Source organism: Vombatus ursinus, unplaced genomic scaffold (genome assembly GCF_900497805.2).
Source record: "Vombatus ursinus unplaced genomic scaffold, bare-nosed wombat genome assembly UNPS02014802.1, whole genome shotgun sequence".
In the NCBI taxonomy this organism is placed as follows: Eukaryota; Metazoa; Chordata; class Mammalia; order Diprotodontia; family Vombatidae; genus Vombatus; species Vombatus ursinus.
Genome location: NW_020954580.1, coordinates 19,930,713 through 19,944,321, shown reverse-complemented (window position 1 = coordinate 19,944,321; position 13,609 = coordinate 19,930,713). Strand labels below are relative to the sequence as shown.

The window sequence follows — 13,609 nt, the reverse complement described above, 5'->3', positions numbered from 1 at the left end:
CAGCACCCAGTCCAACATCTTTAGGGATCAGGATGCAGTAGTAGCACTGGTTGCTGACAATACCCTTTGGGGATACAGTGCTGAATTCATCCCATCCTTGCCAAAAAAGAAAAAAAAAATATCTCTGTCTCAGCAACTTGGATTCTAGGAGAGCTGCATTAATGTCTCTTATCTGCAGGCAAAATTCCTTCATCCTTCTGAAAGCTGTAATGTATGCTAGCCAACACAGATGTGAAAGCAGGGTGAAGGTGAGGGCCAGGGCTTTCTCTGGCTGCATCATCTCTCCCTTCATCATAGAATCATGATTAGTTATTGAGAATTTAGAGAATTACCTGAACTCTCACTCCAGGCCTCCCCCTTCCTCATTCCATCTTATGGGGGGAGCTCCTGTATAGTCCCCTTCTCATGTCCCTTTCTTCCCTTGTCCTCCCTTTCCTCCATTAATCATTAGTAGGAAGACAGTGAAATCAACATTTGGAAGAACAGAGAGTAGCAGTACCAGAGAGAGGTAGAAAGTCAGGACCCTTGTAAGAACAGAGAAGGGGTTTGGGGGATGCTAGGAAGAGGCAGCTAAAGGTTCTCCTTTTTACCCCGCCTTTTATTCATTTTGAGAAAGTCAGTTCCCTGTCTTTCATTTTCCCTGTCTATGAAGTAGGAAAAATTTCATTGATTTTCTTTTCTTTTTTTACAAAACAAATGTTCCGTTGATGTTTTAATTCCTGCATTGCTGTCACTTTCCAGTGACCCTTCCTCCCTTGTAACAAAAAAGTATAGTTTTGCAAAACAAACCAATACATTGACCATGCCCGACAACCATCCTGTATCACATGCCTAGAGTGCCACCTTTCTAAAGGAAATTAGATTTCATCGTCAGTCTTCCGAAGTTGATGGGCCACTACATTGATGATGTTTCCCTTAACATTATTATGGTCACTATTGAATTTGTTCTCTTGGTTCTGCTTTCTTTATTCTGCATCAGTTCATACAAGTCTTCCAAAATTTCTCTTAATTCTCTAAATCATTATTTCTTTTGATGCAATAAAATTTTTAATATTCATATACTGCAATTTGGTCATTTTCTGTTTTTGCCACCACCATCAGTAAGACTATAACTATTTGTGTATAAATAAGATCTTTCCTTTTGTTTTTTTACCTCCTTGGAGTGTATGCCTAGTGGTAGTATAGCTGGGTCAACGGGGGTGTATGTTTTAATGACTTTTCCAGTATGGCTCCAAATTGTTTCCCAGAGCAATCTATTTGTAGCCCTGCTACACCCAAGTACACAAATATGTCTGTTTTCCCAAGCTTCTTCAACAGTTACCATTTTTGTCTTTTGCATCTTCACCAATCTGACAGGCGGGAGGTAAAGCCTTAGAGTTGTTCTAATTTGTATTTCTCATTATTGATTTAAAGCATCTTTATATGGTGGTTGATGGTTTTCATTTCTTCTTGTGAACACTACTATTTCTATTCTTTGACCATTTATCTATGGGAGAATGGTTTTATTTATTTTGATATTCCACATACACACATACCCCACAGCAGGTAACTTTTACAATAACTATAACTTTAGTTCTGACTTTGCCAAATAGCAAGTCATGAGTATTTTACAAAATGATGCATTTCCAAGTGTACTTGTCAGGAAATACTGTATTGTTAGGTATAAGTGGATTAGCCAGAGAAAAGCTTAATTTCAGCTTCTGTTCTTCCTGTTTTCCCTGTAACCCAAGGCTCTCTTCAGGCTCAATTATTACCCCTTGCTAGAGACAGTCTGCCAGTCAGTTACCTGATACGCCCCCTACTTTCACTAAAACCATTCCTACCCAGAGACACTAAGGTTTCAGTGACTGGCAACTCTGTAAGGTTCAAAAAATCAGTGTGAGCCAGGTAACTATCCTCAGTGTCTAGGAAACCACTAGCTTAAAACAAATTATGCTCCAGTCCCATCTATGCCCTGGAAGCCTGTCATATTAGAAGAAACAGAAGTTGGAACATCCAGCTTTTCCTCTCCAAAAAGAAATGACTTTAGCATCCCCAGTGCTGATCATTGTGGGATATAGAGAACACATTTAAAACAACATGCAAATTGGATAGTTTGGCTCTCAGATTTAGGTAGGGGTTTTGTTGTTGTTGGTTTTTTTTTTTTTGCTTTCTCTACCCTGAAGCCCTGAAAACCAAGTCAGAAACATAAGTATACTTACCCCAGTTAGTTAAAAAAAACACAAGAAAGCACACACACAGAAAAAACATACGGTCCATATGGTAGTTATTGATTCTGGCCATCTGGTAAGTTAGGAGTTGGCTTCTACCATGTTGAATCAGAAGCTGCCCCAAAAAGCCTTTCCTCCCATAAGACGCATATTGGTCAGATGGGGACAGGGATGGATTTCATTACCTGGAGGTGACTTCTCTAGAAGGAAGCTGGGCTCAGAGGGGTCGCGTGGACATCTGACTGTAAAACAAAGACCCACAACAGTGTAGAATGTGCTGATTGACAGAGGGTGGGGGAGTAGGGGGAAGTGCTGAGACAGGACTCCATCCTCACACCCTTGAATTTGTGTGAGAGCTGGGGAAATATGTATGTAACTGATAGAAGTGATTGGATAGAACCTTACAATGATGAAATGCTACGTTAATTCTTTAGGATGCCAGACATGTAGATGTGTCTGCATCTGTGTGTTGGCACATATCTATATGAATTTGTGCATGTGTTTGTGTCTGTAGCTATGTGTGTGTGCATCCGTATCCATATGTCTATATCTATATCTGTGTGTATGTCTGAAAAAGTTTGTGACTGTACCTCTGTGGGTTTGTGGGTGTTTTTATCTGTGTGTTTTTGTGTATTTCTATGTGTCTATGTTGGTATGTATCTCTATGTGTTCATATGTCTCTGTCTATGTGTTTGCATGTATCTACGTGTTTGTATGTATCTATATCTACATGTATTTGTATCTGTGTCTCAATGTTTATATGTCTTTCAGCATCCATGTGTATAACTTTATCTTTGGGTCTGTAAAAGCGTGATTGTGTCTTCATGAGCATTTGTACGTGTCTAGCTCTTTGTATTTGTGTATTTTGTATTTGTGTTTATGCTCCAGTATCTGTATGTGTATATGCATGTGTCTCTAAAAGTGTGTGTCCACATCCTTGTGTGTTTCTATCTTTGTCTATGTGTGTGTGTGTGTGTGTGTGTGTGTGGTGTATTGTGTGAGTGTGTATCTGTTTGCATACAGGAAAGCTAATTTCCAATTCAGGTAAGTGGACAAAGTCTGCTATCCTTGAAAGGCAGAACATTGCGTGTTTATCAAGTTTCTGGGTATTTTTCCCTTTCAAGTCCTCGTTTTCATTTGCTTTTGGTTTCTAAAATGCTTTGCTTTGGAGCTAAACCTTCTCAACCCAGGGGCAAAATTTTCCTCTCTGAAAGTTTTTAGTGAAAACCATTTATTGTTTTAAAGTTAGAGAAGTAATGAAAAATAGGAATTTTTTCATGGTGGAGAAGAAACACTTACGATGTTTGGGGTTTATGAGAAGCAAAGCTCAGCAGAACTTTTTCAGATTCACAGAATCATAGATCAAGAGCTGGAAGAAGGTTCAGAGTCCTGCTGGTGCAACCCCATCCCCCACTCCCCATTTTGCTGAGACAAAAACTAAAACCCAAGGAAATTAAGTGACCTAAGGTCACAAAAGGAGCAAGTGTGTGGCTAAGCTAAAAAATAGATCTGAATAGCACATCTTGGTTTCATGTTCTAGGTATTTCAAGCCAACAATGATGCAACAGAAGTGGTTTTGAACAAGATTCATACTCCAGTGCTGACTCGGTTTATCAGAATCCGCCCTCAGACCTGGCACACGGGAATCGCCCTGAGGCTGGAGCTCTTTGGCTGCAGGATTACAGGTGAGATCAGCCTACTTTGCCCCATCTCCTCTGTTCTTCTTTCTTTGTTCAGCTCTTGGCCCAAGTGAGGCGACAGAATCAAGCCATTCAGCTATCTAGTGAGAACAGCTCAGGTTCATCCCAGGGGCCTCGGAGAATCAATGACCTCTCCCACCCTTTCTGTGTCCTAGTCTGAAAATCCTGCCCAAGTCCCTCGGTACTACGGCCTACTGGGCAGGCCTTCTCCTATAGCCTTTCTTCATAGAAGAAGTAAATGGTACTTTGGTGGATGCTTCTGTGCATTGTCGCATCCTGAGGTTACCTAGAGCTTGGGGGTGGTGCCTTAACCTGTGTTGTCTCACTAGTGGGTCAGTCCAAATACCTGTCCTCATGTCATGTCAGCCCCATTCATACAATACCTTTCCCCTGAGAAGCATCATAGTGCAAGTCAGAGGTCTTGGATTCAAATCCTGATTCTGCCTCTTCTGCCAATGTGACTTTGGCTAAGTCACTAATCCCCTCTGGGCCTCAGTTTCCTCATCTGTAAAATCATCTATAAAAATGAAGGGTAGAACAAGATAAGCTCCATGGTCCCTTTCCTAAATTTCCTAAAAGCTCTAAATTATGTACCTGTGATCCCTACCACAGTGTTTGGGGTTGTAGTCCTCCTCTATTTACCTAACACACACACATACACACACACACACACACACACACACACACACAAACACTTAGCATCTTTCTCTTTCTCCATGACAGTCATTCATCCTTGGTCCGTGGTAGCGACAGCATCACATCCTTCTACATTGGCACTCTTTTGTGAATGTTTATTCATCCCACATTCATGTGAGAAATTTGGTATGCAGGACTCAGTTACCTGACAGGTAACTTGTAACCCATAGGCTTGAATGAGAGGCACACAGCTGAACAGGAACCAGCAGGTCAGGAAATGAGGGAAAGGTTGAGGACCTCATGGCTCCATTTTTGGACCTGAGAGAAGTTGTTGTAATGTGAGTCCAACAGCCGGGATTGATTAGTTGCCTACTATGAACCAAGCCCTACATTGGATACTGGTGGTGGTAATGGTGGTAGTGGTAGTGGTAGGGGGTGATGCCAAAGAAATTGAGAAGATGCTTTTCCTTATGCAGCTAAGATACTCAAAGGAAAGACAACCAATGCACATGAAATAGAACAGATTTTTTTCAGAATAGTTTTTAAAATATAGTTTAAAATATAGTTTTATGGATTCTTTTTGGTTTTCCATCACCTACATTTCCTGATGGATTCCTCCCCTCATCACCAGTTAGTGATCCCTTATAATGAAGAATAAAACAAAATTACAGCAAAACAATACACATTCACAATATCAGCCGTGATTTGAAGTATTTCATGCCCACTCTGTCACCTGGGCACCTTCTCATCCCTCTTACTTGGGGCCAATGGTCATTATAATTCTACAGCATTCAGTCAGCAGTTTTTGAAGCAGAGGACCATGAAGGGCTGAACTGCATTGTGCTGATGATAAGTGCATAGGATTTCAGAGGAGGGTGAGATCAGTGTGGGCTGGTGCAGTCTAAAGTGATACACTTCTGAGTGGCCATGCGTGAAGACGACAATGACAAAAACAACAACAGTAATAAACAACATATACGTTTACATAATGCATTATGATTAACAAAATTTTTTCTCACAATTCTGTGAGTATGTATATAATTATCCTCCTTTTACAGATGGGGAAACTGAGGCTTAGAGAGATTTTTTTTTTTAAATGACTTGACCCAAGTCAGACAACCCAGTAAATGTAAGAGGTAGGATTTGAACCCAGATCTCAGACTAGATCCAATGCTCTTCTGATACACCATGCCTTTGCTCTCCTATTGTACTAATATAGGAAAATATATTTCACAGCATCATTGATTTAGAACTGGAAGCAGCTTCAGAGGCTAGCATCTAGTCAAACCCCTTCATTTTATGTCAGAGAAACCAAGGCGAAGTGCTTTGCCCTTGGTCACAGGGTTAGTTAGTGTCAGAGGGTAGGATCTGAACCCTCTTCTTTCTGACCGTCAGCCCAGCACTTTATCTGCTCCTCTGCTCTGTCTTGATGCCTTTATACATATACCCTGTGGAATGTTGCTCTGCCTGAGGGATGTCAACAATGACTCAAGCATATGGCATTTTGTATTTTTCTCATTCTCCACTCTCTCTGCAGATGCACCCTGCTCGAATATGTTGGGAATGCTCTCTGGCCTGATCGCAGACTCCCAGATCACAGCCTCATCCACTCGCGAATACCTCTGGACTCCAAGTGTGGCCCGCCTGGTGAGCAGCCGCTCGGGCTGGTTCCCCCGCATCCCCCAGGCCCAGCCTGGTGAAGAGTGGCTACAGGTGGACCTGGGAGTGCCCAAGACAGTGAAAGGAGTGATCATCCAGGGAGCCCGAGGAGGGGACACCATCACTGCGGTGGAGGCCCGAGCTTTTGTGCGCAAGTTCAAAGTGTCATACAGTTTGAATGGAAAGGATTGGGAGTACATAGAGGATCCAAGAACTTTACAACCCAAGGTAAAAGAATTCATGAATTCTAACCAAAATAGGGTGGGCTACCTTGGGAGCAGGTCACTCCTCCAGATCCGAGGGGTCAAATGTGCAGTACTCCCCAGTGGTGGCAGTGGGGAGCCAGATTAAAATGGAATTGGGAAACATTTCACAAAATAAGTAAAAATACAACAGGACACAAATAATGTTAATATGTAGTTTTCTGAGTCAAGGATTCTTAGGGATCCTTTCGCATGGTTTAGTGGCTTCTTGTTTCTATTAGAGCTTGATACCACTGATCTAAGTAGCTCTAAGTATCTAACTCCTATATCCTTTACTGTTTAGTTATTTCCTTTTATAATCACTCTCCTCATCCTCCCTCCCTTCTACATCTCCTTTGAGTTAAGGTTATTATGGAATAATAGCAAGACAGATATAACAGGTCCTGCACATGGAAGAGGCCACCTCACCTGGAATATCTTGAAAACAATGACTCTTTACCAAATGCCACCCTTGTGTATCTGTGGGATGGCCATTACCAGCCAATGCTGGGCAAATGAATAACCCCAGTGCTTCGAAGTTTCATTACCCAAGTCTTTTTCATTGATACATTGATGCTGGTGATTTGATCAGGCAAGGAGAACCTTATATGCATCCTGAAAGGAAAAGGGTAGAAGCACATATTCTTGTCCCAAAGTGAGAAGGGCCTAAAAGGCCCTAAAAGGAGGAAGGGAAGGAAACAAACATTTATTAAGCACCTCCTGCCTCATTTGATCCTCACAACAACCCAGGGAGGTTGGTGCTAGTATTATCATTTTACAGTTAAGGAAACTAAGGCATATGGACATGAAATGACTTGCCCAGGGTCACTTAGTTAATACACATCTAAGGCTGGATTTGAACTCAGGTTTTTCTAACTCCAGGACCGGCACTCTATTCACTGTGCCACCTGGCTGACATGGAGTGAAATGCAAGAGAGATGAGGTTAGGGACGGAGTATCAGAAACAGCTCTTTTTCTCTGTCAGTATGTCATTGGTGGTGTTGTTCAGTTATGTCTGTCTCTTTGTGACCTCATTTGGGGTTTTCTTGGAAAAGATACTAGAGTGGTTTCTCCCACTCATTTTACAGATGAGGAAACTGAGGCAAACAGGCTTAAGTGACTTGCCCAGGGTCACACAGCTAGTAAGTGTCTGAGGTCAAATTTGAACTCGGGTCTTCCTGACTCCAGACCTGGCACTCTATCCACTATGCCACCTAGATGCCTCCATTTAGTTAGTATACCTCTTCCCATCTCCCTGGTGGTCCTGACTGGTTCTATTTCTACCATTCCTTTATCAAGGTGGATGGTCAAACAATTTTCCAAAGACAAATTTCATCTGGGCTGGAAGTCAGGGTCACTAATCTCGTGCTTTTTTGCCTCTGAGAAATGAAGGTCAGGCTTTATTCTCAAGGTGGAAAGGAAAGGCCTTGGTGGTGAGCTAGTAAAATAAGATCTCTCTTTTGGGAGGCAGAGAACATTTATCTCATTTGCCCTTTGAGCTGTCTAGTCAGTTTGGCGTAAGATTCCTTTTAAAGTTGCTTTTTATACCCCTTAGAAAATCAAGGGCTCCAAGAAAGAAAGGGTAGAGCAGGTCTGCATTCAACTTCCTCTGCTTTTCGAATCTTTCCATTCCAAAAACTGAGGCCAGGGGTGGGGTGGAGGTTTGAGAACACTGATGTAAATTCCAAACTCATAACTCCTGGATCTTGGCAGAATTTATGGGTTGGTAACCCAAACCATAGCAAACTGTCCACCACAAGCTTCAAGCATTGCTAGAGAGGGACTGACCACAGCTTTTCCTGGTCCCCTCTGTAGACATGGGAATTGAGATGATTTTAGCTATGGTTAGACTCTTCCTTGTGAACAGAGAAAGTCGCCAATTTCCTCCATCTGGGAGTAAGTTCCCAAGACCCACAGGGGCGATCTGTTTCTGAAAAAAAAAAAAAAATAAGGGAGATATAAATGTATTCCAGGTGCTTGAATATGCCAGCAATGCACATGGATTGATGCCTCTCAAAGGGCAAACGAGATAAAAAACACTCTCACCCTTTTACCTTCCCTTTCCCCTTTCCCATCCTGTCTTCCCAACAGCAATCAGACCAAAATGGGCAAACTCCTCTTTGCCTGGGATGTCAGCATAGTTACCAAGGATGTGCTCTCAAAGCTAGTTTTCATAGGAGGCTAGGGAGTACAGTGAAAAAAGGGCTGGATTTGGCATCTGAGAATCTGGGTTCAAATCCTGACTCTGTTTCTTACTACCTGAATGACTCTAGGAAAATGAATTTGTTATGGCCTCAGGTTTTTTTCATCTATAAAGGAGCTGGGCTGGGCAGGTTGGGTTGGATGCCTGCAAAGATTCCTTCTAACTTAGTGCCTGTGATTCTATGATCTCTTGCACAAAGGAATTGGTAGTTTGGCTAATGAGCATTAGAGGAGATAACCCATTTTCAATATATAAAGAACTCTCAAGCAGTCAGACCATGCCAGTCACTTTTATTCCCTCCAGCAAATTTCAGCATGAGATTTATTCAGTCTCTGATGCATTTATTGGATATTTCTTAAGCTCCCTGCATCCTAACAGGTCTGAGAGGCTGGCTGGAGTGCCCTAATTCTGCACCAATGTCAAAGATGTGGAAGCCCATGACATCCCCACACCTCTGGGATACCCCAGGTCCACAGAGTGCCTCTCAGATTGAGAGAGTTAAGTTTCACCTGCCTCACCTTCTCTACGTAAATGAAAGAAAAGCATGGCATAGTGAAAAAAGCACTGACTGTTATCTGAGGACCTGGATTCAAGCCCTCCTTCTGATGCTTACTATCTTTGACCTTGGGCAAGTCACAACCTCTCTAGGCTTCAGTCTCTTCATCTACAAAATGAGAGGATCGGCCCTTCTAGCTCCAGACTTGTGTACCTAAGTCACTTAAAATTCCTGGGCCTTGATTTATTGATCTGTATGACAAGTTACTCTGAGGCAGGGGCGGGGACCCTGTGGCCTCAAGGCCAGCCCTCTGGGTCCTCAAGCATGGCCCTTTGACTGAATCCAGACTTCACAGAACAAATCCTTTTATTAAAGGGTATAGAGTCTAATGTATCTTCCATGTATTGTCCCATAATAATTATGGCCCTTTGACTACATGACGTAATGGTTGGCCTCCATAGAATGTCAGTCTCCAAGAACATCATTCTATACCTGCACCAGGTTGGGTGTGGGAGGAGGGAGTCTGAAGCACCCGAGGAAGAGTCATATTGCCTCTATTCTGTCTGCAGCTCTTTGAAGGGAACATGCATTACGACACTCCAGACCTCCGAAGGTTTGACCCCGTCCCTGCCCAGTACGTTCGGGTGTATCCAGAAAGGTGGTCGCCGGCTGGCATTGGGATGCGCTTGGAGATTCTGGGATGTGACTGGACAGGTAAGGCTCCCCGCATCTTTTTAATTGATCTCCAATCAGTTTTGCTAAAATTCAGTCTTCCCTAGGATTGCCCTGGGAGAGAAAGGTTCACTCATTGACCTAGGCTGGGGAAAGATGGAGGACATTCACCCCTAGATTAAAATCCTATCAGACTAAAAGCCTAAAGTCCATCTGTAGACTAGCCAATTTTGAAAACTAAAATTTTATTGCTATCCTTTGTTTTTAGATCAGCTTCATTTCCCAGTATATTCTCTTATCCTCTGCCTCCCAGGGAGTCTTCCTCTGGAATAAAGAATAAACAAGAGAGGAAATTAATAGTTCAACAAAACTAACTACCTTATCAACCAAGCCTGATGGAATACGGAGCGCTTTGTACCTCGGCAAAGAATGGAGGTGCCATTGGGCCATTCTGTGGGCCTCATGTTTCAGGCAGCGAGTCACAGGTTGAGCAAGATTGTTCTGGGAGTCTTGAAAACAAATAACAACAGCCCACCACCCATCCCAATTCAATTACATCTTGACTCTTCAGGCTAGAGGGCTGTTCCTGTTGATTTAGAAAAGGAGAGGGAGAGGGGAAGAAACCACCTCATAATAATAAAGTAATCTGTTTAAGTCTGAATCTGGCCTCCAGATGTCAGTGGTAAAGAGACTTCATTTTCACTTAGAAGCCACATCTGTAAAGTGCTTTTGCTCGTTGAAGGTTCCTGTTGTGGCTAAGCCCCGGCTTGTGGCCGGGACCTTGCTCATCTCCTCGTCTCTGTGGTAGCCCCAGACAGAGGTGAGCTCTTTAATTCACACTAATGAAGAGGAGGAGGAGAAGGAGGAGGAGGAGGAGGAGGAGCCATGCTGAGAGCTACTAGTCAAGTTGTCTGGGGGAGCAAGTGTACCCATCCCCTCCTTTCCTCTGAGCTCTGGCCCCACCCAGTTCTCTGTGGCTGGCACTGCATCTTACGCTCTCCTCTCTCCCCATCTGCCAAAAGGAGCTCAGGCCAACAGGAGCAGGGGGATGGTTTAGGTTACAACTCTCTGAGGCTAAGCGGATTCCAGGTGCTGTCGGGACACAGAGTACGGTCAGGCCTGTACTTTCCCATCATGCACTCTCTGCTGGGTACCCCAGTGCCTTAATTTTCCTGTCCCATGCTCCCCTAGCAGGGATGTTGGGAAGGTTGAGTGAAATGTTTTCAACAACTAAGGAGAAAAGTATTGTATAAAATATCAGGTTTCTTCAGTGGGATAAGCCTAAAAAAAAATACCCACAGAATGGCCCAGGATAGGCATCAGACTTCGTGTTATCACTCTTGCCCTCGAATTAAAGGAAAATCCCACAAAGTCATTTCCCTTGGGAATAGATATCCCTAAATGTCAGAGACAGTGGAGACGCATCCACCTGGTGGCCCCACCTCCAAGCCCTCTGCTCCCTGGTACTAGTGTTCATTGTGTTTAAAATAAAATCTCTCCTGTTGACACATGACGACTTCATTGACGGAGCTAGGCGGGAAGATGCTCACACATCTTGGAGCAGAAACCTTGTTTACAACCAGCTGCCCAATGGCAAGTGGTCTCTGTCCTTCCCTCTACTCCTCCTACCCCATCCCTCCTCCCCCCACCCCCCAATTGCACTGGTGACTGGTCAGCGACAAGCTTCTGATTTCAAAGCCCTGCTGACCTCCTTCCTCAGAAGATCACAGCTGGAAAAGCCTTAGCCTATGACCACTTTCCTGACTTTGAAGTTACACACATCTGGTTTCAATTGTTCAACAACTTCACAGTTTGATGGGCAGTTGCTCCCTTAAAGTCCCCAGATGGGACAGACACCAGACAGTGGTTGGGACAGTGGACAAGAGAACCTGATCATCCTTTCTCTTTTTCACAACCACAAACTGTGGCCCCACCCTCCCTTTTTTTTTTCCATGATCTATTCCAACCATCTCTACACATTTGGCTCTCTTGACTATTTTGGGGATCTGTTTCCCTGGCCCATGTGGTCTGTTCCCCCTTCTCCCCTCCCCCCCCACTGCTGTCACTCTGCCCTAAATTACAGTGCTCATGGATTGTCCTCTCACCCCACCTGCAAATGGTAACCAATCAGATAATGTCTGAGGCTAAACTGGGGACAGGTTATTGGACACATCACTTTCACCTGTTTTTTTTTTTAAATAAAACTATTTATTGCCCTTTTGCTTCAAGACTCAGTCTGAAGTTTTATGACATGGTAACAAATTTGAGCTTGCAAATGAGAAAGCTTTGAGGTTATTTGGTATTTGCTGTGAGCAAGAGGCAAATGCTGAAAAGGAAAACATGAAGGTTTATGTGCCTGGCATTAACAACTGAAAGAGAGGGAAGCCAAGCATGAAAAACTATTCCAAGTATTTACTGATTTCTTTCAGCTCCTAGCATTTATTAAATGATATCCTGAAGGATGTTTGACAAAGGTTCAGGATATAAGGAGCTAGGTGGATAGACAGCTAGCTAGATTTATAGTCAGGAAGCCCTGAGTTCAAATCTTGCCCCAGAAACTTACTAGCTGTGTGACCCTGGGCAACTCATTTACCTTCTGTCAACCTCAGTTTCCTTACCTGTCAAACAGTGAAAATTTGTGTGTGGAGAGAGAAAGAAAGACAGAGAGAGACACACAGACAGACAGACACAAAGAGAGAACATTTTAAGGTTTGCAAAGTGCTTTACAAACATTTCATTTGATCCTCACAGCTCTAAGAAGTAGGTACTATTTTTTTCTTCATTTTATAGATGATGAAACTGAGGCGGACAAAGGTTAGGTTACTTGTCTAGGGTCATACAGCAATTGAGGGGGGGATTTGAATTCAGGTTTATCCTGATTCCAGGTCAGATGCTCTATCCACTACACCACCTAAACTGCCTCCCTTACCTACCTCACAGGGTTGCTTTGAAAATTAAATGAGATATTAACATGTTTGCAAACCTTCAAGTGTCACACAAATGCCATTTATTATTATTAATCCCAAATAATAGAGCAAAGGAGCCTTCATAGAAATGGGAGGAATGCCCAGGGTTCCACTTGCTATACTCTGAGCCAGCTCCTATGTGAAGATACTATACCATGACCCTTTGTTGCAAGAACCCTCTTTAATTAATCTTCAAGTCTAGGGGTAAAATGAGAGACATAATTCATGCCCTGTGCTCAAGGAGTTTACTTTCTAAATAATGATGCAGCTCTCCATTGTCTTTGTCACTAGCTTCCAAGGAGGTTCCCAAAAAGAGGACACTCTGTCCCTTTAAACCTATAAGCCAGTCCACCCGTCTTGTGGCATCCTGGTTAAGTCAGGGCAGTCACAGGTTGTCTGGATTTATTTATGACTTTGACATTTGTGGTTCAGATTAACTTACTAGAGATGGATCCAATTAGTGAAACCCACACATGTGCATGTATATGTATATACATACATATACATATGTACATATATATATGTGTGTGTGTATACATGTAAATATACACATAATATATATATTTTTTAAAAAGAATCTTCTTTGACAGGAGCACGTGTGAGTGGGTGGGTAGGTATATGTGTGTGTATATATCTATATATAGATAGATAGATAGATACACACAGAGAGACATGTATTTATTGTTGTTATTCAGTTGTTTCAGTCATGTCTAACTCTTCGTGACCCCATTTGGGGTTTTCTTGGCAAAGATACTGGAGTGGTTTGCCATTTCCTTCTCCAGCTCCTTTTACAGATGAGGAAACTGAGGCAAACAGTGTTAAATG

The 13,609-nt window shown here is 42.9% G+C and overlaps 1 protein-coding gene across 4 annotated transcripts in view; it reads left to right on the top strand.

Moving 5' to 3' along the window:
• NRP2 (neuropilin 2) overlaps window positions 1–13,609 on the top strand; it is a 148,303-nt gene that overhangs the window by 72,520 nt on the left and 62,174 nt on the right. For all 4 annotated transcript variants that reach the window (XM_027873649.1, XM_027873648.1, XM_027873650.1 and 1 more), the window contains exons 8-10: window positions 3,751–3,895; window positions 6,084–6,433; window positions 9,716–9,860. In XM_027873649.1, coding sequence (XP_027729450.1) covers window positions 3,751–3,895; window positions 6,084–6,433; window positions 9,716–9,860 — 640 coding nt within the window. The remainder of the gene's footprint in view (window positions 1–3,750; window positions 3,896–6,083; window positions 6,434–9,715; window positions 9,861–13,609) is intronic.